At 37.2% G+C, this 26680-nt stretch overlaps 1 protein-coding gene and 1 non-coding gene across 7 annotated transcripts in view; both read left to right on the forward strand.

Annotated features, from left to right (window-relative positions):
• The first annotated feature begins 1335 nt into the window (after window positions 1-1335).
• Window positions 1336-1407, forward strand: trnae-cuc (transfer RNA glutamic acid (anticodon CUC)). Its single transcript has one exon. It is a non-coding gene; the product is annotated as a tRNA-Glu (tRNA).
• A 471-nt stretch (window positions 1408-1878) lies between these two features.
• arhgef11 (Rho guanine nucleotide exchange factor (GEF) 11) overlaps window positions 1879-26680 on the forward strand; it is a 34467-nt gene continuing 9665 nt past the window's right edge. For 5 of the 6 annotated variants that reach the window (XM_051901030.1, XM_051901031.1, XM_051901032.1 and 2 more), the window contains exons 1-29: window positions 7356-7505; window positions 9052-9101; window positions 9186-9243; window positions 9323-9516; window positions 9824-9895; window positions 9985-10092; window positions 11679-11727; window positions 11817-11854; window positions 11953-12042; window positions 12117-12185; window positions 13320-13424; window positions 13510-13608; window positions 13686-13728; window positions 13846-13942; window positions 14187-14309; window positions 17351-17374; window positions 17488-17617; window positions 18078-18171; window positions 18364-18393; window positions 18563-18686; window positions 19326-19529; window positions 19764-19811; window positions 19899-20047; window positions 22707-22847; window positions 24570-24646; window positions 24726-24851; window positions 24975-25092; window positions 25279-25457; window positions 25556-25631. In XM_051901030.1, coding sequence (XP_051756990.1) covers window positions 9210-9243; window positions 9323-9516; window positions 9824-9895; window positions 9985-10092; window positions 11679-11727; window positions 11817-11854; window positions 11953-12042; window positions 12117-12185; window positions 13320-13424; window positions 13510-13608; window positions 13686-13728; window positions 13846-13942; window positions 14187-14309; window positions 17351-17374; window positions 17488-17617; window positions 18078-18171; window positions 18364-18393; window positions 18563-18686; window positions 19326-19529; window positions 19764-19811; window positions 19899-20047; window positions 22707-22847; window positions 24570-24646; window positions 24726-24851; window positions 24975-25092; window positions 25279-25457; window positions 25556-25631 — 2641 coding nt within the window. In that variant the 5' untranslated portion in view covers window positions 7356-7505; window positions 9052-9101; window positions 9186-9209. Of the gene's footprint in view, window positions 3351-7210; window positions 7303-7355; window positions 7506-9051; window positions 9102-9185; window positions 9244-9322; window positions 9517-9823; window positions 9896-9984; window positions 10093-11678; window positions 11728-11816; window positions 11855-11952; window positions 12043-12116; window positions 12186-13319; window positions 13425-13509; window positions 13609-13685; window positions 13729-13845; window positions 13943-14186; window positions 14310-17350; window positions 17375-17487; window positions 17618-18077; window positions 18172-18363; window positions 18394-18562; window positions 18687-19325; window positions 19530-19763; window positions 19812-19898; window positions 20048-22706; window positions 22848-24569; window positions 24647-24725; window positions 24852-24974; window positions 25093-25278; window positions 25458-25555; window positions 25632-26680 lie in introns of those variants that run through there. The other variant, XM_051901035.1, reaches the window with a different exon arrangement.

Here is a 26680-nt window from a genome sequence, read left to right on the forward strand (position 1 = left end):
CAATATCATAGTACAACAACAGTGATCATCAATAATGATAAGCCTAATACTCACAATAAAAATAATAAGGTCATATAGATCATAACACAGAGGCAAGAAGTAAATTATACTTCACCTGAAATGTTTGTCTTTAATTTTTTTTAAATTTTTCATTTTTCTCTTTAACATTGTTTTTTCCCTCGGAAACTGTTATCATAATGATTAAAATATAAAGCAGTATAGTTTCAAAAATGAAGTTCATTCTTCTACTGCAATCACTTTCATTTCACATGAAACATGGTAACATATTTGTTACACAGCTACATAATAAATTGAGTGCAGCAGACAGGCTTTTAAAGTTTTATTATTTTATTTATTTATTTTTATACACCTAGGCTATTGTTTTGCTGTAAGACATTAATTGATCAGGTTGTGCATGCATTACTTTTGGACTTTCCAAATGATTGCAGTCTTTTATTTTCATGGTATGCTCAAATTTCTTTCTAAAAATGTCTGTGTTCTGCTAAAGAAAGGCAGTTGTGCACATCTGGGATAGCATCAGGGTAAATGAATAAAGATAATTTAATTGAACAAATGAACAAATTCTTTAAAGGATCTGTGTTAAAGCAAGTGCTATTTTCCTTTTTCTTAACACACTGTTTATAGTTATGCTGAAATTCAGTTTGGGTCAGTTTCAGCCAATTTGTGCTTTAATAAATAGCAAATTATGTACCACAATCTATTTCTTCTTTATTTATTTTTAGCCCATCTACTGAAAAATAGTTTGATATGTCTGTTTAGCCTACATTATATACTACATAGGCTACTAGAGATGTTAATTATGTATCATTTATGTAATGTATTAATTTTTATATTATAGAATTATAGCTGTAACCATTGCTGCAAATGTAAAACGGTATTGAAATGGTAGAATTATTGGTAAATGGCTTTTGTGTTCTTTCTATTAAACTTTTATCCCAATTTTGAATTTGAATTGTTTTAGTGATTGCATATAATCTGATCCATGTTTACTAATGTACTAATTTACTAATGCTCGGAGCCTCGGACACACTCGGTCTCTCGCGCGCAGGTTCGCTCGCTCTCGGACACACTCGGTTTCTCTCGTGCAGTGTCGCTAGCTCGCGGCGTTCGCTTCGCTTTTGTCCGGCGCCTAATAACAAACCGTCCTCGCGCGGCGCAAGCCAGTGTAATAAATGGGCGTCCTGTCTGAAAGGGCCTTTAGTCAGTCGTAGTCTAGTGATTTAAACTTACTTTTAGCTACAGAAATGTTACTCATGGACTTAAAGACGATAGCTTCAAACCAAAACCAAATATGACAGACTGTAGGCTCACAGCTCCCTGGTGGTCTAGTGGTTAGGATTCGGCGCTCTCACCGCCGCGGCCCGGGTTCGATTCCCGGTCAGGGAACAAATGTTTTATATCATAAATGTTTACAAAAAATCCCCACGTCTTCATAATCACAGGTTACTGAATGATTACATTTGAATGGCGTAATATATATTATTACATTCAGATAATCGCTTTCATTGTGAGAATAACAAATACATAGTCCATGTGTCAGTGTTTAAATGAGAAATTCAGACATTATGCGATTACAAAAACTATTCTACCTACACTAACAAAGAAGTTCTAAATAAAACAAATCAGTAGACAACATTGTATAAGAAAATATTTCATTTATTCAGCTTTAATTTCAACGTTTAATTCGTTACTTGCAGTTTCTTTGTGAAATTTACTAAACATTTCTGCGTGAAAATTCTTTCCACGCCATTTTTTCCAGTGTTAAACCCGTCTTGTTTTTCCAGTAAATGTGACTCGTGGACAAATTTTTTTAATTTTACGCGCAGTACCAGAATCCAACCGATAGAGGACGAGCTCGAGTCTGTTTGGCTTCCCAGTGGCCAAACATAAATCCAAGGATGATTGTATTATTCCGGAATGGCGAACGCTCGAACACTGGGATAACACTACATTTAAAGATATGCAGATCACACATTTTTGGGAAACAATGAGAGGATATCAACTTTAAGCCTCCATACAGCAAGAGACAGATGCAAAAGACGTGACTGGCCAAGATTCAAGACGTTACGGAGCCGTCTACTGATCAAATGAATCTCGCTGGCCACCAAACGAGCGTATGTATGTTGCCAAAATTCGGGCAATAATTGCACCCCAAAACGAAAGCCATCCCAGGCGGGTTTATCGCATCACCAGTGCAGAAGATCGCGTCTGGATCGGGTTATTGCACAACGCGCGCTAGCGTTCTATTGCACGCGCGTGAAGGTGAACGGCAGAGGCCGTCGGAGTCGCGCTCGCGTGCGGCGCCCGTCCGTACGCGGCGGCGGGGATGCTCGCCGTGCGGCCTCGCGTACACTGGAAGCAGCGGGTCGCTAGCGAATTGGATCGAGCCGAGCGCGCGTCCGCGGTGATTATCGAAAAAAACACAGGATTCTATGGGTTTGCGCATTGCACATCATTGTAGTAGGTGTTTAGTTGAGTGCATTGAGCTGCAGATGGTGCATGTGCAAGCAGCTGCAGTAATCTGACTGTCACCACTGTGAACGTTGCTGCTTATATATTAGTTTAGTTTAATGCACTTTATTTTTCTCCTATCACTGTGGGTTATGTGGCTGCATGCATCCTGCTCTCAAGCCTTTGGTTTTGATAAGCTCCACTTGCACTGCATTGAGATCATTCGCTCCAAAGACCAGAATAACCTTGCTAAAAACACTGAGAGCCGTAGGACCAACTGACTGTGAATCACACCGACCCTTTAAACACTGTACTCGAAGACACACAATACAAACAGCAAAGCTTTGACTCTTAGCTGATTCTTCTCATTTGGTTTTGAAGACTGATTGTGTGCAAAGTTGGTGATATCTCCTCAGTCTGTTAATTAATGTTTTTAATGCGGTCCTAAAGTAGAAAGATGATTCAGTCCTCAGGAATCTTTGTTCCGGACACCAACTGGAAGCTTCAGAGATAATACAGAAATGTGGCGTATTGATCCTGCATGTTCTCTTCAAAGAGTCTTGTTGTTTTGACACTACCAAATACGAAGTACTGAAGTTATTTCGCAGGTTTTGACTGGGCTTATGTGGACATTTCGAGTTTGTTTATTAAACGGGACGATGCTGTTGAGGAGGACCACTGTGTTTTCCCAAAAAGAACTTTGACCCTTGAAGTGGCGAAAGGACAAAACTCACTTCAAGGAGTGGAAAGAGGAAATAAAACTAACCCACACTAATGACATGATCTCAAACTGACACAAATCACTACACAAACAAACGGACAAACCTCTGACGGTTTGCAGCCATGAGTGTTCGACATCCGACCTCCACGCTGGACAGGTGGGTTTATTTTTTTTAACGACCTTTAGACCGATACCGATTGTTTTTATCTTAGTGTGTTCAGTGACGTTTTAAATCATTGTTTTATTTCCACTTTATGGAGCACAACTGTATTATTATACAATAACACAACATGCTTTATAGTAATGTTTGCCTATTCCATTCATGATTTCAGCTCTATACATCTTTATACAACTAGGTCCTCGAATATGATTTGTCGAGCGGCGTTTCCAGCGTGCTAACAAACAGTTCAACAAAAGCTAATTGGCCAATAACTGTCTGATTAGCTGGTAACGTGTGTGTCAGTTCTCAAAATCAGATTTGTGACAGTAAATAATTTTAAATCTGTGTAAATATTCTGTAATATAAGTGTTTCCATTTAATCAGTTTCCTGTACATTTGCTCATTCAATTGTTACGAATATATTGCATTATTTTGGTCGTCTTAAATGCTGGGCATTTAAACTTATTGGTTGGCCACCAACTTCAACATCTCACTTTGCAATTGCAATTTTTATTCTTTTTTTTAAAAACCTGACAGATCTGTCGAAATTATTTTCAGTGAAAACTGACATTTCACAAATGCAGTTGAATGGAGCATTAGTAGCGTAATGGTTTTTGTTTACGTTAAAGGGTTAGTTCACCCAAAAATTAAATTTCTGTCATTAATTACTCACCCTAATGTCATTTCAAACTAGCAAGACCTTCGTTCATCTTATTTTTTGATGAAATCCGAGTTTTTTTTAATTTTTTTATTCTCCCATAGAAAGCAATGAAATTACCACATTAAAGGTCCAAAAAAGTAGTAAAGACTTTGTTAAAATAGTCAACGTGACTACAGTGGTTCAACCTTAATGTTATGAAGCGATGATAATACTTTTTGTGCGCATAAACAAAACGATAGCAATAGCAATAACAGTAACGGCTTTATTCAACAATTTCTTCTCTACCCTGTCAGTCTCCTACGCAGTTGACGCAGTGCAGGCTTCCACGTTTACGTCCGAACGGCGGCTCAGTATTGGCTGACACTGTTCACGTGAGCAGCACGACGCATTCGTGTGATGCTGACTCAGGAGCCGGCCAATACTGAGCCGGCGTTCTGACGTAGAACACAGAAGCTCTGCAATGTGTCTTCAATGTAAACTGCGTAAAAGAATGACAGGGTAGAGAGGAAATTGTTGAATAAAGTTATTTTTGTTTTGTTTTGGCACACAAAATGTATTCTTGTCACTTCATAACATTAAGGTTAAAGGGTTAATTCACCCAAAAATGAAAATTCTGTCATTAATTACTCACCCCCATGTAAGACCTTCGTTCATCTTCACAACACAAATTAAGATATTTTTGATGAAATCCAATGGCTCAGTGATGCCTCCATTGCCAGCAAGATAATTACTTTCAGATGCCCAGAAAGCTACTAAAGACATATTTAAAATAGTTCATGTGACTATAGTGGTTCAACCCTAATGTTATGAAGTGACGAGAATACATTTTGTGCACCAAAAAAACAAAATAACGACTTTATTCAACAACATCTAGTGATGGCCGATTTCAAAACACTGCTTCATGAAGCTTCGAAGCCTTACAAATCTTTTGTTTCGAATCAGTGGTTCGGAGCGTATATCAAACTGCCAAAGTCACATGATTTTAGTAAACGAGGCTTCGTTAGGTCATAAGTGTTTCGAAATTTCAGTGGTTCACCACTGGGGGGTGTGACTGGCAGTTTGATACGTGCTCCGAACCACTGATTCGAAACAAAAGATTCATAAAGCTTGAAAGTCATTATTTTAGGGGGGGTTTTGGCACACAAAAAGTATTCTCTTCGCTTCATAACATTAAACTTGAACCACTGTAGTCACATGAACTGTTTTAAATATGTCTTTAGTAGCTTTCTGGGCATCTGAAAGTGTTAATTATCTTGCTGGCAGTGGAGGCCTCACTGAGCCATTGGATTTTATCAAAAATATCTTAATTTGTGTTCTGAAGATGAACGAAGGTCTTACGGGTGTGGAACAACATGAGGGTGAGTAATTAACGACAGAAATTTCATTTTTGGGTGAACTAACCCTTTAAGACGACCAGCAGCGTTGATGCAACGTCACGTAAAAGTGTAAAAATAAACTGCTTTAGGTTTCCAATTGTAGAATCTATTCTATTCTCCGTCAGCCAAGATTATTTTATTCCACTAGTGAAAGTGTTCAATAACAGGTGGGTTGTAATAAGTTAATAGTATTCAGTTGATCATGTGATCTCAACATGATGGCCCCCATGAAGCGACCCGTTTCATGCAAAATAACCCCTTTTTTTTCAAACCGGAATGTAATCTCATGTAAGCGTATGTGGTATTAAATACTGAGTGAACTTGTATTGATCTGAGAACATTAATTTAAGTATGCATGACTAAGTAAAAGTTATTGTTAAACCTAATATGAAGAAAAAATAATTAGAAAAGTCTGATTCTCGATAAACAGTTATCGAACCTCCAGATTCTATTTCCTATTTGCATAAGATTTTACCTGGATTAGCAAACAAGCGAAATCATTGTTTACAGTGAAGACACTGGCTAAATTCAAGGTTTTTGTCGCTCAGAAGGTAACATTAAGTTCAGACAGTCTTTGCTTCCTTCAGATCAGTGTCTCATATGTTCTGTGTAACAGTACAGGTTTTTCCATCCAGTGTGCCTTAGTTTCCTTGTTGCTATTTTTATCCTCTCAGCACATTATTTTCTATTACAGTGTTGTTTGTTGACTGATGAATGATGGAGTTGCTCTTTAACAGATTATTCATCAGACGTTTTGCTTCATATGATTATGACCACATCCACACGTTGTCTGTGTGTATATCTGCCTTTCTGTGCTTCTGTTTTGATGTTTGTCTGTGTGTCTTGTTCTCTGTCTCAAGCTCTTGATTTCTCTTTCCCATTGACTTGTTTTTCCTGTGCGTCAACTTCCTGTTTGTCATGTGACTGCAGGGCAGCCATTAAGAAACAAACACACCTGCCCAGGTATGATGAACCAAAGTGAAACCAAACACATGCCATCTGTCAGTCATTAACCACAGATTTCCTGTGATATGCGGTTGAGTAATGGTCATTATTTAACTGTGTCAAGACAGTTTAGTGCTGATACATGTTATTGAGCCGTCAAACACACAAGACTCTTCCATTATGTGCTTATTTAGGTGGAGTTTCATGGGCCAGAAACTGCTGCTCGTAGCGTTCACACGTCTATCACTTTCTCACTCAGTTTTTCTGTCTGTCTCATGCTGTGTATTTACTCTTTCTTTGCATTTCTCTCTTTCTCTTCTGTAATACCTTCCTTTTCTCTTTCATGCGTACTTTAAGTCCTTTTGCTGCTTGGTGAGTTTTCTGATTTTATTTTTATGTTATGTTATTTTATGTTATAATTAGTGGCAGGCCAGGCTATATATGCCTGTCAGTGAATGAAGCATGTTTTGTTTTTGTTTTTTGCATGACATTTTCCTGTAAATTTTTAGTAAATATTTCAGTGGTTGTTACATCCTTTTTTATATCATTCATCAATCAGTATGCTCTCAAGACATATACAGACAAAATACAGTATTGGTTACCCTTTCTTTATAATGCCAGTAATGGTGTGAAACTATGTGAATATGTCTAACGTCCTTTCACTTTTGGTTCGATGTAATTCTTCTTAAATTCAACAACTTTCAGTTTTATTTTGCATTGTTCTTCGATAATGTCCAATGCTCTTCATTTACTGCTTCGTATTTCCTTGATTTTTTTCAAGTTGTCCCTTTCTCCTGCTCTCTGGTGCCCAAGTTATTTGTTTCCCCTCAAGCTTGCTGTATTAATTTTGGCATCCCATTGTAAATGTTTCTTAGGTTGAGCAGTTTGACACTAGGAGACTCGGAGCGCAGGTCTTCTCCTGGCCAGCAGAGGGAGGCACTGTCTGATCTCCCCTCAGACAACACAGGTAATGCAAGATGAGCATTTACATATGCAAAAGTTAGGCATAATTATATGACATTACTTTTTTTTTTTTTTTTTGAAAATTCCTGTTTGTTTCATAGGGACAGGGTTTAGTCCAAAGATGTGTGGTTGTGCAGAGGGACAATCTGGGGTTTGGCTTCACCGTGTGCGGCGAGAGAATCAAACTAGTGCAAAATGTTCGGCCAGGTAACACATACACTCACGTGCACTAACGTATAAAAGTTTGTAGCCAGTGAGATTTTTTTTTTTTTTTTTTCTAATAAATGCTTTTATTCAGGATGTGTTAAAGTGCCTCTATTATGCTATTTTAAAGGTTCCTAATGTGGTTTTGGAGTCTCCTACAATAGGTTTACATGCATTCAAGGTCAATGAAATGCTTTCGTTTTCTCATAATATACATTGCACCTCACCTAATTTTTAAAAGTCTAAAATCGGTTCGAAGATTCATGCTGTGTTCGAAATCACCCCCCATACCCTCATTCACTATTCCCTACATTACTCCACTGAAGGAGTGAATGAAAACGAGTGAGTGAATTTGGACACCGAGTGCGTACATCAGTTTTACACTCATTATTGTGGTGCATTGTGGGATTGAATGAATGCGCTTAATAAAGTCCACTATGGTTTCGGACACCACTAAAAATGCTGTCCCCTCAAATAGTGCCCTATTTAAGGGTATGGGGGCAATTTCGGACACAGCCTCAGTCTCTCTTCCTTTCCGGCAGTCTACTCTGCTCTGATTGGTCAGATGGTCCAGTTTGTGATTGGTTGACGTGTGTTGGTACCCAAACTCCATTAACATATCTGAAATTCAGCTCTTCCTCAGCACTTGATACACAGTGATAGGTACAGTAATGATGGCGTCGATTTTTAAGTCTCATCCAAAACAGCATCTTCTCAACATGTCAACAACACAAATCACACTCTTCCAATCTCAGCTACAACTACGGTGTTTGAGGGTCAAAGTAGACATCATTCACGGGCAGCCAATGAAGACCATAGGCTGCCATTATGCAAATTTGTTACATTGTTATGTAGGTATGTAACAGGAAGTCAGACTGGAATTGCTGACGGCTCATTTCAGGCAGTTCAGAATCGATTTATTTCTTTTAGGAGACGATAACTTTTTTGTCGTGCACTTTGATCGTCGAAACTTTAGAGACTTTTACATTCACAAACAGCTATATTATACACTATATGAAAGGTAATATTCAAAAAAGCATAATAGGAGCACTTAAAATTTATCAAAAGTGGCAGTAAAGACATATAGTGTTACAAAAGGTTTCTATTTCTAAAAAATGCTGTTGTCTTGAACTTTCTATTCATTGAATCCTAAAAAAATGTATCACGGTTTTCACAAAAATATGAAGCAGAACAACTGTTTTCAAGATTGATAAGAAATGTTTCTTGAGCAGCACATTAGAATGATTTCTGAAGGATCACGTGACACTGAAGACTGGAGTAATGATGTTGAAAAGTCAGCTTTGCCTCAAGGAATAAGTTACATTTTAAAATATATTAGAAAACATAACAGTTAAATGAAATTATAATAATATTTCACTGTTTTTGCTGTATTTTTATTTATTTTTTTGTAAATTCAGCCTTGGTGAACATAAGAGACTTCTTTTCAAATCTCACTGACCTCAAACTTTTGAACAGTAATGTACCTAGATCAACCCTATCGGACAGTAAACAATTATGACAATCAAACCTGCTTCCTTCGGCCTCACAGGTGGAGCAGCGGTCAAAGCTGGGGTTCATGAAGGAGACCGAATCATTAAGGTATTCTCAACTACAACACACTAAAACATAAGTGATAATTTAATTAATAACTAACCTCATATTTGTTGTCTTTTTGCTTTTCAGGTCAATGGTTCGGTGGTTTCATCCATGTCACATCAGGAAGTAGTAAAGATGATCAAATGTGAGTCTGTTAGTTGGGCGTCTTGTTTTTGAAGTTCTGAAGTGTTTCATTGCTGACATGTGTTCTTTTCCTCGGATAGCTGGGACATATGTGGCGTTGACTCTTCAGGGCCCGCCTCCTTCAGCTGCATCCGTCCCGCTTCAGCCCCTCCCTACTGACCTCTTGCCCAATCACAGGACAGCACTGGGTGGCGAAGCCCCACCTCCTCCTCTTACTCCACCCACAGGAAGCAGTACCCCAACTCAGAGAATCACAGGACCCAAACCATTACAGGTGCATCATGCTTTTAAGACATTTGAAGGCTAGAATATATAGATGTAGATGTGGGAAAACTTGAACAGAATAGCAGAATACAGACATAAAAATGGAATTTACAGTATAACGTGGAATGTCATGGAACTTTGCAAATTTTGGATGAATAAATCAAAAGTAGGGCTGTACATTTGCGACTCTGTGAATATTAAAATGCAAATAGACAATCGAAATATGAAGTCTGCATGTTCTGTGTGTCTCTATGTGAATAGAGATCATCACTTGATGATCTAACAACTTGACTAATGTTGTTCTCCATCATTCTCAGGACCCCGAGGTGCAGAAACACGCCACAGAAATCCTCAGAAAGATGTTAGAGCAGGAGGAGGCAGAGCTACAGGTATGAGTTCAGTGTTCCTGTCACATGTGTGTGCTGTCATGCCACATTTAAACCCATCATAAATGATGTTTGCTGCCCTCACTGTGCAGAACCTTCTGGAGGAACAGTCTCGAAATCCATCTCCTTCACTTGAGGAGCGAATAGAAAGTGCCAAACGAAGAGCCAATCAAGTCAGAGTGAAGTTCCAACAGGATGTGGTGAGATTTGTGCTTAACATATTTCATTGTTCCTTGTTTATTTTTCATTTCTCTTATTTTGCTTATTTAAGTGATAAGCCACAATGGACTAGGTCAGCTAGTGTGTGTGTGTGTGTGTGTGTATGTGTATTTAGTGGTTTAGTCCACATTAAATCAAAATTGGCTATGTTTTTACTGTGTATTTGGTAGTGCACTTTACTAGTCTTGTGGTGAACAATTCATCTGCGCAAGTGAAAGGGTTAGTTCACCCATTCTGTCATTAATTACTCACCCTCATGTCGTTCCACACCGTAAGACCTTTGTTCATCTTCGAAACACAGATTAATGATATTTTTGATCAAATCCGATGGCTCAGTGAGGCCTGCATTTACAATTAAAACTTTCAATGCCCAGAAAGCTACTAAAGACGTATTTAAAACAGTTCATGTGACTACAGTGGTTCAACCTTAATGTTATAAAGTGACGAGAATACTTTTTGTGCTCCAAAAAACAAAATAACAACTTTTTTCAACAATATCTTCGAAGCTTAATGAATCTTTTGTTTTTGAATCAGTGGTTCAGAGTGTGTATCAAACTGCCAAAGTCACATGAACCATTGAAATTTCGAAACACTTATGATGTAATGAAGCCTCTTTTACTGAAATCACGTGACTTTGGCAGTTTGATACGTGCTCCGAACCACTGATTTGAAACAAAAGATTTGTAAAGCTTCGAAGCTTCATGAAGCAGTGTTTTGAAATCGCCCATCACTAGATATTGTTGAATAAAGTTGCTATTTTGTTTTTTTGCACACAAAAAGTATTCTTGTTGCTTCATAACATTAATGTTGAACCACTGTAGTCACATGAACTGTTTTAAAATATTTTAATTTGTGTTCTGAAGATGAACGAAGATCTTATGGGAGTGGAACGACATGAGGGTGAGTAATAAATGACAGAATTTTCAGTTCCACAAAAAAAGTGTGTCCGGCATGTTAATTTAAAATTTGAAAAATTTATATTTTAAATTAAAAACGTCTCTGGAATGAAATTCCTTAATTTCAATCTTTGATAGCATGTGGAAAAAAACAAACAGAGATGGCGGGAAGTTGCGTTAAAATCAGTCACCACCCTATATTTTTTATTTATTTTATTTTTTTCAAGCTATTCTTTTTTTACTCACAAATACGGCACAATACTGAAGTTGGTCGCATCTGATGTTTTCCACAATTTTAATTAGCATGCTTTACTTTAGTTAAGGCCAAATACTTTTTTTTGTGTACAGTGCATGTGATGTAAATTTTGTCAGATGGTTTTGGCTATATTATCATTACTCTTACAGATTTTTAGCATTTTGTGTCATGCATGTTGTATTTTAAGGACTGGATAAAAAGGCACACTTGGTTCCCTTGCGTTTAGGTCCGCTCTCATGCGCTTGTGGAGCACAATGTAAACGCTCAGTATAAAACATACTTGTGTTCATGTGAACCCTAGTCCAGCCTAATTATTCAGGGCTTCTTTAAGATAAATTAGTTGATTAGTTGGTTTTGAAAATACGTAGTTTTGCACACGGTCAGTTCATTTGTTTAAACCACTTCTCTTTTTCAGGATGGCACTCGATCTGAAGCTGTTGCTAACTATCTCACAGCTGGAGAAGGTCAGTGGAGTTCAGTATATTGTAAGACTGAGCTAATATGATTCATTCTCATTTTTGACGTTGTACCTGTTGTCTTTCCTGTTGAGCAGGTCGGTTATCGATGGACTCCAGTGAAGGAGACATCGAGGTGAGTTTAATTTGCTTAATTTGAGTTTTATTTGTCTCGGAAGCAAACGTCCCCATCCATTTGCCCAACCGTTTCCCGTCCTCCATCTCCCTGTTTAGGCATGTGAGAGTCCCTTCTCTTCCCCCTCCACCTTCCTCAGGAATCCCCTGCTCCGCCGGCAGGGATCCGACACGCACCCCTCAGACTCGGTGAGACGCACACTTGTTTTTCCGTAGCTCATTTGGTGTTGAGCCTTGAGTCTGACCATCTTGTGTCTCTTCAGGGAGGAAAGATGCAGATCATTGGTCCAGAAGAAGAAGAAGAGGAGGAAGATGGTTATACGATCAATGAGGTGAGAGAGTCAGTACTAGTGTACTCAGTGCATACTTCACAGTATACAGTAGGGTTTCCTAAATTATGGTTTGTACGTTGATAAAAAGGTAGTAATTACGGCGAGAAACATTGTTTGTTCATGCGCTGCTCAATTTTAAGATTTTGGGTTTGAGACGTGCTGATTCAGACTAAAGAAAGAAAACATCCAAAATACACCTTTAAATGTTTATTTTATTGCACTTTGTCTATTTGTAGGTTTCAATTACAACACATATCTTTAAAGGGCATTTTTTGAAAAATAAGTTTTTTTTTCTTCACTTCAGTTGCTTTACATACACCAAACTTAACTGTTTTATTCTCTGCGATATAATCTGAAAGGTTTTACTGAGGGCTTTGTTCATAATCCTGATTTTAGACATTTTTATGACTAAAAACATGGTGAAAATGTATTCTTGTATTTTCTGGCTGCTCCAAATTAGTCCATATTTAATCAGATAATGCCCTCTTTTGCATATTTACACTGAACCTTTCAGAAAACCTGTAATACAAAAAATCTTTGCAATTCTTATTGTAATCAATTAACTGACTGACTATGTATTACAGACATAGTAAGAGTCCGAATTCAGCATTTCATTTTCATTTTAAATTCATATATTAAAGTTTATTTGGTCAAATTTCAGACGTACGCTGGCATATAGAACTCAAAAGTACAGTTATAAAACAATTTTGGCAGTTTAAACAAACAAGTCAAAATGTCAGCCTTTTTCTTCTCTTGTTCAATGATGTCATTCTTAACTAAAACTAGTAAAATTCTTTTTCATTAATTGAAATAAAGCTGAAATAAAATTAAATATTAGATTAAAAAAATTAAAACACTTAAATGTGAAATGTTACTAAGTTGAAGTGCTAAAATGACCAAAAGTGAAATAAAAATACATAAAAAAAACCCCCACCAAAAACTAATACAAATGACAAAAAAAGTATAACAAAATTACTAAAACTTAAACGTTTTAAAAATAAAAGCTAATTAAAAATTTTAATAATATAATCAAATGTAAAATACTGCTTTTGCTTCACTGGGATTGTAGTTTACATGTAGCCATTGACATGAATGGAGTAGATTAATCTTGAACTCTTTCCCACTGTTTATAAGATGGACGGGCCGTTTCAGGACATAGAGCTGCTGAAAAGTCGTCCGGCACACATGACGGTGTTCATGAGATACGTGTTCAGTCAACTACTGGATCCCAACCCATTGGTCAGTGCTGCTTAAAAAATATTTAACGTGTTGTTTGAATAAAACATGAATTCTCATGTGTGCGTTTATGTTGATGCGCATCTAGTTGTTTTACCTGTGTGTGGAGGCATATCTGGGCTCGAGCCCGAAAGACGCCCGTTCGCTCGCCCCTCAGATCTGCTCACACTTCCTGGACCATGATGCTGTGAGTATCTGATTTACAGCAGATTCAGATGCTGATACTGATTTTCTGTATGACTGTCAATTTCTGATTCTTTTCAGCCTCTGAAGATTAAAGTCCGTGAGGAGTTTCTGACTGATATAGGTGAGATTCGGTTCAATTTTTAGAGCTCTTGAACAAAAACCTCAACTAGACTGTCTGCAAACTGATGTTAATGTGATGGAGCTTTAGTTAAAGACGTTTTTGTTTTGGTTCATCTAGAGAATCGTCTCCACGCGCAGGAGGACATTCGAGGGCCGCTCTCTGAACTCCAGCAGCAGGTGCTTCCAGACATTCAAGACCAGCTTCAAGACTACAGGTGTGTCTCCGGCTTTCATGTTTGTTCTCTAATGACTGATTCTCTCATTTCATTTGATCTGTCAAAAATTACAGGTTATTTTAAGTCTGAAATGTCCAGCTGAAACAAACAATAATCTTTTCACAGTGTTGTTGAAGCCATTGCTTGTAGTTATTTCACATCAGTTAAAGAAGTAACACACACACACAAACTGTGTTTTGGACTTTATGGGATATAAAATGTACCATGTTCTGTTATGATTCAGGAATAAGCAGATGATGGGTCTGGGTTCTCTGTTTGGAGAGAGCGACCTGCAGCAGTTAGACGGAGACCCTGTGAAAGAGAGACAGGTGGTGGACAAACAGGTGGTGGCGCTCTGGGAGATCCTGTGAGTTACACTTGAAAATGACCTCAAAGACCACATGAGCTCAACACTGCTGTGTTTTACTTGTGCTAATACATCATTCATCACTGCAGGTTATTCTAAAGACAAAATATCTATTACTTCTGGGGTATAGACAGTCATCAAAATGAGTAATTTTACTGTAATTTTATTGTAATTTTACTGTTGTTCTGTTTAAAAAAAAAAAAAAAAAAAAAAAAAAAGTGGATGATGATGATTATTATTATTATTATTATTATTATTATTAATGAATATACACTTTGTATAGTACAACAGCACAATAGTATTATTACTATAGTAATATATTTATTTTTATGACTAAATAATAATAATTATAAATACTCATTTTTATAGTACATGAGCACTATAGTATTATTAGTTTAATAATACATTTTTTATTGGTCTATTTTTATAAATTAATAATAGTAATTATTATTAGTATTTATTAATAATAATAATAATAATAATAATAACTTTTTAATAGTACAACAGTACAATAGTATTATGTATTATTATTATTGTAATACATTTCTATTTTAATTAATTTTTTTATAACTTAATGATAACAATAGTAATATTTCTATTATTAAATACTCAATTTTTATTGTACAACAGTACAGTAGTATCACTATTAATAATATAACTAATGCTGTACTATAAAATTAATAACATTCTTATTATTTGTTTTAAAAATTTAACAGTTCAATAGTATTATTACTATAGTAATACATTTCTTTGTTGGTTTAATTTTTGTAATTTTATAATAATGATAATAATTAATTATTATTATTATTATTATTATTATTATTATTATTATTTTCCTTGTTTTTATGGAACCAATTCAATGGTTATAAAGCAGCTTTGTGAATGTAGTCTGAGACAGCAGAAGCATATTTTAAATCAATATTTTAAAATATATCTTATAGTTAAGCAGGGAAGAGGAGAGGCGAGGATCTGTTCGCAGCAGTTTTATTGAAGAACACACACAAAGATGATGCAAACGGGGAGTATGTGAACAAAACAAGAAATGTAAATCCAAACAGGGAAGATGATGGTAATCCGAACAGGGAACAGAAACACAGCAACTTTACCAAAAACATTTAAAGACAACGACTGACCACATACTACTGAAAAACAGGGTTATACACTATATAGCCAAAAGTATTTGGACACCCCTCCAAATCATTAAATTCAGGTTTTCCAATCACTTCCATGGCCACAAGTGTATAAAATCAAGCACCTAGGCATGCAGACTGCTTCTACAAACATTTGTGAAAGAATGGGTCGCTCTCAGGAGCTCAGTGAATTCAAGCGTGGTACCGTGATAGGTTGCCACCTGTGCAATAAGTCCATTCGTGAAATTTCCTCACTACTAAATATTCCACGGTCAACTGTTAGTGGGATCATAACAAAGTGGAAGCAATTGGGAACAACAGCAACTCAGCCATGAAGTGGTAGGCCACGTAAAATCACAGAGTGGGGTCAGCGAATGCTAAGGCACAGTGCACAGAAGTCGCCAACTTTCTGCAGAGTCAATAGCTACAGACCTCCAAACTTCATGTGACCTTCAGATTAGCTCAAGAACAGTGCGTAGAGGGCTTCATGGAATGGGTTTCCATGGCCGAGCAGCTGCATCCAAGCCTTACATCACCAAGTGCAATGCAAAGCGTCGGATGCAGTGGTGAAAAGCACGCCGCCACTGGACTCTAGAGCAGTGGAGATGTGTTCTCTGGAGTGACGAATCATGCTTCTCTGTCTGGCAATCCAGTGGACGAGTCTGGGTTTGGTGGTTGCCAGGAGAACGGTACTTGCCTGACTGCATTGTGCCAAGTGTAAAGTTTGGTGGAGGGGGGATTATGGTGTGGGGTTGTTTTTCAGGGGTTGGGCTTGGCCCCTTAGTTCCAGTGAAAGGAACTCTTAATGCTTCAGCATACCAAGACATTTTGGACAATTTCATGCTCCCAACTTTGTGGGAACAGTTTGAGGATGGCCCCTTCCTGTTCCAACATGACTGCGCACCAGTGCACAAAGCAAGGTCCATAAAGAGTTTGGTGTGGAGGAACTTGACTGGCCTGCACAGAGTCCTGACCTCAACCCGATAGAACACCTTTGGGATGAATTAGAGTGGAGACTGCAAGCCAGGCCTTCTCATCCAACATCACTGCCTGACCTTACAAATGCGCTTCTAGAAGAATGGTCAAAAATTCCCATAAACATACTCCTAAACCTGGTGGAAAGCCTTCCCAGAAGAGTTGAGGCTGTTACAGCTGCAAAGGGTGGGCCAACTCTATATTAAACCCTACGGACTAAGAATGGGATATATGTGTATATTTATGTATATATATGTGTGTATATGTGTATATATATATATATATATAATATACTCAGACCAACAAGGGTAACCGGACACACCTGGGGATACAATCAAGGGGAACCGATGAGCAAAAGAACTACAGAGAGACTACAAACAGACACAGGAAACTAAGGCATGAAACACAATAAAAGTCTGCACAAAACACAGGGGAACATTATATTCCTAGGGGACATAAAGAAAAAGGACACCTTTTTGTCACCTTTTTACACTTGATGAGTTTGCATTGCTGGTTAATAGGCACTAGAATCTGTAGGAGAAATGTACTTTAAAGCAGTGGCAAAACTTATATAGAAGCCCACACAATTCAACATGCTCCATATCTGAAGCACCGGCCTCAAGTACAGCAGTCAGGTCAGGTGATACGGAAATATAATTAAAATGATCTAGCAGGAGTTACAAAGGTCCCGCAATCACGACGCCTTGACGTAGACCTGCTCACATGACCCAGACAGACATAGAGCAAAAGGTCACATGACAGCTGTACACACAGCATGAGGCGTCCCTCATGGACGTGTCACGGGACCCTCGCAAATCTCACTGTAAGACGCGCAACTGCTTCGCTTTTATAAATAGAGCTTTTTTTTTTTTTTACAGTTCAGGTGTGTGTGAGTGTAAATATAATTATGCTAAAATGTGTTTTCTTTCTTTACAGATCAAAACATGAGGAGGACAGAAGGTATGATGGTTACTTATATGGCTTGCAGTGATTTATGTGTAAAGATGTGAAATATAAATCAGTATTATATTATGTAATATTTACAGTTATGTTCCTGTGTGTGTGTCTGTCAGTTCTCCGCTAGCATCTGCGGTTCTTCTGTATCTCAGACACTCGGGCATTAAACTCAGAGACTCCAAAGTGTTTCCTGGCTTGATGTCCGAGAAGGAAAAGTGGCTTCCATTCTTTCCCAAAGCTAAAAAGGTAAATGTTTTCAAGTGTTCCTGAAAAATGTAGTAATTAGGCCAAATGAATGTAATGTTTATATTAAAGGGATAGTTCACCTAAAAATGAAAATTCTGTCATCATTTACTCACCCTCAAGTTGTTCCAAACCTGTATGTATTTCTTTGTTCTGCTGAACACAAAAGAGGATATTTTGAAGAATATGGGTAACCAAACAGTTGATTGGTCCCATTGACTTCCATAGTATGGAAAAAAAAAATACTATGGAAGTCAATGGCTACCATCAACTGTTTGGTTACCCATATTCTTCAAAATGTCCTCTTTTGTGTTCAGCAGAAGAAAGAAATTCAAACAGGTTCGGAACAACTTGGAGGTAGGTAAATGATGACAGAATTTTTGGATGAACTATCCCTTTAAATGACGTCCTATAATTATAGTACTTAGAGTTCTTAATGTATTGGCATATGTTCAATGCACAGCTAAGCAGCGCAAAAAGAGAGAAGGATGGAGAAGACAAGAAACGAAATCCCATACTGAAGTACATTGGGAAACCCAGGAGCACATCTCAGTCCAGTAAACAAACACACACACACATACAGTTGTTTCAGTTGTTTCACCTTTTGTTTGAGCCTGTCAGTCATTCAGTGTGTTTATTTTGAACCACATTTTCTTTGACACTTTAGTTGGAAATGCTGTACTTCATATTATTTTCGGTTTGTTTTTCTCATTGTTTGTTTTTTCATGTTGTTTTTTTTATTTCTCCAGCGTTCCATGTTCCGTTGTCCCCCACTGAAGGTAGACACCCTATTCTTTTCCATTTTCATTTACTCGTTTGAGTTACAAACCCGGTGAAATCACTTTTAGTATCTTTTAGTATGTTGTGTAACAGATAAACACATTTGTTATGTAAAACATTCCTGTTGGAGCAGGAATATTGACGACTTGTCTTGCTTTTCGTCCGTAGTTCGTCCCGGCAGCGTGCGAAACATCATTCAGCAGTTTGAGAGTAATTCAGACTCCGTTGAGGACGGAGATGTTGAGGGACAGCGATTGTCTTCCAGCAGCTTTGGAGAGGACAGCATGGATAGGTTTGTGCTTTTATCTACACTGAGAAGGGTTACTATTATAATCTTGTAATCTTGTTTGATCATACATTCTCAAATTGTGACTGTAACCACAACATGCAAATATTTGCAAATATATTCAGTTGTTCAGTCTTGTTATATATATATATATATATATATATATATATATATATATATATATATATATATATATATATATATATATATATATATATATATATATATATGACAGATATATAACATTTGATTTTAATGTTAATATTGAAATGTTTTAACATTAACTGTGATTAATAAATGCATTAGAATTTTGCATTGTTAGTTTATGGTAACTAATGGAAATAGAAAAGTGTTACCATCCAAGAATTAATATTTAATATTATATTGTTACATTGTAACACTTAACATAATTTTCATTATGTTGGGTAGTTGTTGCTTAATATGTTCATAAACTTTTAACAACATCAATATTTCAGATTAAAATTCTACTTAAAATAATTAAAAAACAATTAATATGAGCTTATAAAATATTTAGAATATGCACAATAGTGTTTTAATTTGTAAAAAATTAGTTTAAACTCAAGACATTTTCCTGTCAACTTTAATTATTTGATGTTAAGTGCATTTATTTATTCTTTTTCTCAGTCCAACCATATCGGTGCGTTTGGCTCGCAGCGAGTCTTTGAAAGCTCAGGGGGAGGGGCGTCGACGAGGAGGCGGGACGGGGGTGGAGTCTGTCCCGCGTTCCCGTAGCGACGTTGACATGGAGGACTGTGAGGAGAGGGAGGGGCCGGGACTAAGACCGTTACATCACAGTGCCTCGTCTTCAGCTTCCAGCAGCTCCGCACGGTACGAAACACGTTTACATTTATGTTTATTCATTTTGCAGACACTTTTATCCAAAGTGACTTACAAGTGAGGAATACAGCAAGCGATTCATCGTGAAGAGGCAAATAGACACAAGAAGTGCTCACAATACAAAGTTTCAGACTTTGCTTAGAATAATCCCTCCATATTCTAGCTTATGCTAAAGAAAGTGAAAACATTTTTATTTTTTTTACTCTATTTTTATTATTATTTCAGATCGTTGGAGAACCCGACACCACCGTACACTCCCCGTTCTCAGCGAAGGTGACGTCCCGCAGCACACATTCTCAGCCGCAGTATATGCACTGGTTCCTCTGTTTCTCTCTCTCATTCTCTATGGTCTGTCTGTAGGGTTGTGGACACTCCAGTGGCTCTGTTACCGGACGCTCCAGCTTTAGAAGAGGACGTGATCGACTCTCAGAACTGGCAGGAGACGGTGGAGCCGCATGTACTGATGTCACTCACTTCGCGAGAAATTGACAGACAAGCCGTCATCTATGGTACACACTTGCACATGCACACACAAAAATCAATGCCACATGCACTGATGCATGAGAGGTGTTTGCCTGACTAAAGACAGACCGGTTGGAAACCTGGTTGAAAACAGTATTTTCCAGTTATGTTTGTTGCTGTTTTGGTGCAGAAATGACACGCTTAGCAAAGCATTCATTTTTCCAGGTTCTGAAGCTCTATGTACAGCATCTGTGGCATGATGTTAATTACCACAGACAGTAATTTTAACTCAGTTTTTAGGCAGGGAATGGGTAATTGTAGTAAGCTTTGGATAAAAGCATCTACTAAATGAGTAAATGTAGCAAACATACAGTGTAGCATATCAACAAGTCTAAAACCTGTTCACACCAAGAATGCTAACTTTAATCATAGATATAAAGATAACTATATTAGCATCGACACCAGCGAACAATCTGTTCTGTTCATTATAAGTGCGAGCTGTAGTTTTGTCGTCTAGCTCTAGCATGAATGTGCACATTGTTAGCATTTTTAACCCATTGCATGGATGATTTTGTATGTTGTTAGCATGTTTTAGCCTGCTGCTAGCATGTTTTAACACATTTTTAGCATGATTTAGCATGCTGCTAGCATGTTTTAGGAGTTTGCTAGCATGTTTTAGCATGTTGTGATCATGATTTAGCAAGCTGCTAGGCACATTTCTGCTTTTAAACCCTTGGCTTTTGTTTGTAATTGTTTATTTGCATTGCAAATACATTACTGAAACTACATTGTTTTACTTTAAATAATTAAACACATCACAATTATTCTCTTTGCTAATGGACACTATGCCACAATTACAGTGATAGAGCTGAACTTGTACTGAGCCTGGAACATTTAAATTTTTTATCATGCCTGTGTTCAGCATCATTTTACGTGTGTATGTTTAAAAGGCGGTCAGCAGAAGCGGTGCTGACCTTGAATTACTAAAATGTGACATTTACTTTTTAATAACAAGCAACTAAACCAAATTTGTGCCTCACGTAAATTTTCACCCATTTTGTTGTCGGCATCTGAGTAAAGTAATTCAATCACCGAACAGTCTGACAAAACATAGTTTTCTGAACTTCTTTAATAAATGATATTAAGCCTGCGAATGTCAATAAGTATGCTAGCAGTGTGTTTACAGATGTACAGTGTGAAATCTCAATACCTGACTTCCTAGTATTAATTACCAGCCCAGGGTGAAGCATAAACTGTGGGAAATGCTAGATAACCCAGGGTTACCTTTCACTCGGATTGTCTAAAAATTTTTTGTATCAGATCCATAAGGCGTCTGTCAGGTGTGACTCTGTGGCTGTAATGAGCAGCGGTTTTCCTCAGGCGGGAGAAATGAGCTTTCTGACAGTCCCAGACATGCCCGTCTCATTATTCTGAAGCTGAGACGTAACCGTCTGTGTTTTAAGATGATATGTGTGTATGAAAACGATGCCAATCAAAGTCATTTATGATCTCAGATGACCTTAAGCCTCAGACAGCAGTGTAGCAAATGGAAGCAGCATGTTTTAATTTCAATGTTTTTTAGGAAATTGTAACCCAAATCTGAGACTGTTTTGAGACGTACATGTCATGACAAAACTCTATGCTGACTGTGTTAACAGAATCAAGACAGAATTGAAGAAATTACACTGTCAAAAAAAAAGTCACTGTTTGGATTTGAATAGGCAAATGCTATGAGTTTATGACTGGATCATTATTGCAGTGATTATTATGTTTCTAGCATGTTATATGTTTAGCAACAGTTCTTCCACCCCTAACTGATGGAGTGTGTAGCTTTTCATTTCTTAAACAAACATGTAGGAACCAAGTCCATACTCCAGGATGACAATGTCAAGATTCACTAGGCTCAAACTGTGAAAGAATGGTTCAGAGAGCATGAAGAATCATTTTCACACATGAATAGGCACCTCTGAGTCCAGACCTTAAATTCATTGAAAGTCTTTGGGATGTGCTGGAGTAGACTTTACAGAGTGCTGACCTCTTGCATTGTCAATTCAAGATCTTGACCAAAAATGTATGCACCTCTTGATGGAAATAACATCACAACATTGATTTCCATCAAGAGGTGCATCATTTTTTGGTCAAGATCTTGAATTGACAATGCAAGAGGTGAGCACTCTGTAAAGTCTCCTCCAGCACATCCCAAAAACTTTCAATGAATTTAAGGTCTGGACTCAGAGGTGCCAATTCATGTGTAAAAATGGAAAGATGGAAACACCAAGATGCACATGAAATCCTAAAGTGTGCATAAACTTATGTTCTCAATTTAAACAGATAATTTTTTTTAATCGGATAAAAACTGTCCCAATCTGATCGCAAGAAAAACATGACAACATTTGTTATTGAATTTGCGATATAGCGATTTTGTTCTATTTTGAACACTTATGATGGAAACGGTGCTTTATTTTCAAATGTTTTATGTAATGGCTACTGTTCTGTCCTATTATTGTAAAGAATACCCTAAATTTTAAAACACAAACAGATAAATTACTTTACATATCAAATCAAATGATTTAAGCATGCATTCTCTACACATAAACATAAAAATTACATGTATAGTTTAGCTGTATTATTTTATCATCAGATGGGTTTCTTATCAAGATGTTTGCTCGACCTGACATGCTTTAATTTCTCTTGTTGGTCCTGTAGAGCTGTACACCACGGAGGCGTCTCACCTGCGGACACTGAGGGTTCTGGATCAGGTGTTTTATCAGAAGATGCAGAGCGTCCTCAGTCCGGAGGAGCTATCCTGTATCTTCCTGAACCTGCGTCAGGTCTACGAACTACACGGTCAGTGGTCACGCATTTCTACCTCTGCTTGCGGTGACATATTTGCAGTGTGTTTACAAACGGAGTCATTTTTATAGCAAATCAGCTCAATTTAAAGGGGGGGTATCACACACAGTTTCTGCCAATCTCATGTTAATCTTGAGTACCTATAGAGTAGTAGTGCATGCTTCATATCTCCAAAAAGTCTTTAGTTTTATCATATTTATAAAAGATACATACGCTGTACCGAGTCTTTCCAAAAACAGCCGAGCTCTTGGAGGTGTGACGTGTGAGCGGAGATAGAGTGACGAGCTATAACGAGCACGCGCAGCTTTTGTGTAGTAATCGTCTGCAAGCTGTCAATGGTCAGCTAAACAGATGTATTTAAACACACACAATACACCACCGCATTATCCCTGTATAACTTTTGAATCACTATAATGAATATAGCGTATAGTGCATGATGAATAACGAATTTATGAATTCACTACATTCGTATTGTTTACATTATATGCACTTAGGCGCCTATTGCCAACAAAACAGACATTTGAAGCAGTTTTACTCACCACCTGCGGTTCTGACTCATGACCGGGATCATTACCGCTGTGACCGCTCCATCTTTCAGTTTCAAAGCCACGGAAAAACAAGAGATATTCTCCATTCATTTTAACCAATAAAAACGTGATTGCAACTATCAGTTTCTATGGTTATTTTAATAACAAATGTTGAGAGTGCATCAATGTAATGTGTGAGCACAAAACTCTTAGCTCCACTTAAGGCTGGGTTCTTTGGGAATCAAGGTTATCTTTCCCTCACAACCAAAAACACACTTCTTTGGTGACTTTGTTGATTTCGTGAAGTCCTATGACCTGTGCAGCACTGCCGACGACTTCTGTAAACCCGAACGCGTGTTGATGGGCGTGCACTTGCTCTCTTGCTCTGGTCGACGTGTGCAGGCGCCCTTCCGGGAGAAGTGCCCGTACAGGGAATTCCGCCCCCGTTTACGTCACTCAGGCCCATACTCGGAAAAAAAAACCCTGAATCCTGTAAGGATTTGGAAGAGAATTTTTGGCACAGAAATACCCCGTCATTCATCCAACTCGTGTTTTGAAACTTTGGCCATGTTTAGCATGAGAATCCAACTCTTTAACAGTGTAAATAAGTCAGAATACATGAAATAGCATTATACCCCCCCTTTTTCAAGCACAATATCGACGTTGGATTTGATTTTTCTTCAAAACTTAAGACAAGACACTACATGCAAAAACTTTTTCATGCATTGATCAATTTTAAGATTTTGGGCTTTTCATAACATGTCACTTCAGACTGGTGGAAAGAAAACATGCAAAATACATTTGTAAAGCGATAGTTCACCCAAAAATTAAAATTATCCCAAGCTTTACTCACCCTCAAGCCATCCTAGGTGTATATGACTATCTTCTTTCAGACGGATACATTCGGAGATATATCCTTAGTCCTCTGAGGTTTATAATGGTTGTGAATGGTTTTTTTCTTAAGACAAAAAAAAAAATGCATCCATCTATAAAAAAATGAATCCATACGACTCCAGGGGGTTAATAAGGGCCTTCTGAAGCGAATCGATGCATTTGTGTAAGACAAGTATCCTTAAGGCACAGATGAATCATTTATAATAAGTACTGCAATATTTCTTTAAATAAAAAAACAAGAATTGTCAATTTTGATCTTAAGGTCTGATGTACTATTGTTGTTTTTCTATCCCAGCGAACTTATGTGAGTCCATGAAGAAGCGCAGGGAGACGCCAATCGTTCAGGGAATTGGTGACATCATGCTGGCTAGAGTGAGTGTCTCCTTCCTTAACACTCCTCCTTTTGTTTATGAAGCATATGAGACATGCTATGTTTGTGTGTGTTCGTTAGTTCGAGGGAGAGGCTGGAGATCAGTTTGAGGAGCAGGCGTCTCATCTGTGCAGTCAGCAGAGTCAAGCGCTGGAGCTCATCAAGAACAAACAGCGCAAAGACCCTCGATTCGCCCACCTCATACAGGTAACGCATGCATCGCATCCCTGCCTCGCTTCTCCAAATCACTCATGGATAATGATCAAGCAGTGCAAATGTTCTGGCTGTATCATGTGCTGTGCTGAGACCTGACGCTGTGATGTTTGGCAGGAATGTGAGGCCAGTCCTCACTGCCGCAGGTTACAGCTGAAAGATCTGCTGGTGTCTGAGATGCAGCGCTTGACTAAATACCCACTGCTGCTGGACAACATCATCAAATACACAGAGAGTGAGTGAAACGCGCTCAAATCATTATGATGTGTTGTGTACATGCAATTCTGTCTTAGATTTAGGCTAAAACAAGGTATCGTAGAAAGCATCATTTGTGTGTGTGTGTGTGTGTGTGTGTGTGTGTGTGTGTGTGTGTGTGTGTGTGTGTGTGTGTGTGTGTGTGTGTGTGTGTGTGTGTGTGTAGTGTCCTCTCCTGACCTGCAGCTGCTGCAGAGAGCACAGGCCTGTTGCCGCGGGATTCTGCAGGCTGTTAACGAGGACGTCAGGGAGACGGAGCACCGGCATCGGCTCAGCCAATACCAGCGCAGGCTGGACCTCACGCCTCTGGAGAGACAGGCCAATCCCGCCGCAGCACAGTTCAAGGTACAAGTCTGTTCTGTGTCCTTCACACGTCCCGTACGCCTCATTAACGACTGTAATATCGTTCTTCATGCTGTCGCTTCTCTCTCGTCTTCTCACAGAATCTGGATCTCACCACTAAGAGGATGATCCACGAGGGGCCGCTCACGTGGAAAGTCAGCAAAGACAAAGCCATCGGTAAAAAATGTTCAGTGCAGATGGACGTATCAGAACAGAATCATACTGCTGAAATGAAATAAAAACCACCCTGTTAACCATAGTGTCTGCAGAAATACCTGAGTTAATATAGGTTGTTTTACTATAGTAAACTGTCCTAATGTACATTTTTGTAAAGGCAGTTTCTTTTTAAAGTTGACTTCAATTCAATTGTACAGTTTATATATATATATATATATATATATATATATATATATATAAAATATTCAGGTATGTGATTTTTACATTTTTCTTTTACAATACAATAATGTTATTGCAATAGTAATATTTATTCGGTAATTGAATTTATAGAATTTAAATAAAATTATTATTATTATTATTATTATTATTACTTTATAATTAAATTCAATGGGGAATCTTTTTTAATATTATTGATTATTATATTTATTATGATGTTATTTTACTTTAATATAAAATAAATTATTATATATTTTTGAAACTGTACATTTGAATACATTTTAAAGCAAATGATCTGTAGTAAAAAAAAAAAAAACATAAAATAAAAACATAAAATATGGAAAAATATATGGAAATATATTTCCCCATATTTTATGTTTTTATTTTATGGTAAAATATTACTTCTGCTATATATATATATAGCAGAAGTAATATTTTACAATTTTATATATATATATATATATATATATATATATATATATATATATATATATGGTAAAATATTATTTTTGCTATATATATATAATTTTACTTTTATATTTTAAATAATAAAAAATATATTAAATTATTACTTTATAATCATATTCAATAGGGAAAACTTTAAATATTATTATATTGATTATTATATTGTTTTATTTTAATATAAAATATATTATATATTTTTTGAAACTGTATATTTGAATACATTTTAAAGCAAATGATCTGTAAAAAATTATGCAAAAATATATTTCCATTTTTCCATATTCTGTTTTTATTTTACTGTACAATACTATTCATTTTTACAATATAATTTTTATAATTGAAATAATACAATTATTATTTTGAATTATGAT

This window comes from Ctenopharyngodon idella, chromosome 7 (assembly GCF_019924925.1).
Source record: "Ctenopharyngodon idella isolate HZGC_01 chromosome 7, HZGC01, whole genome shotgun sequence".
Lineage (NCBI taxonomy): Eukaryota > Metazoa > Chordata > Actinopteri > Cypriniformes > Xenocyprididae > Ctenopharyngodon > Ctenopharyngodon idella.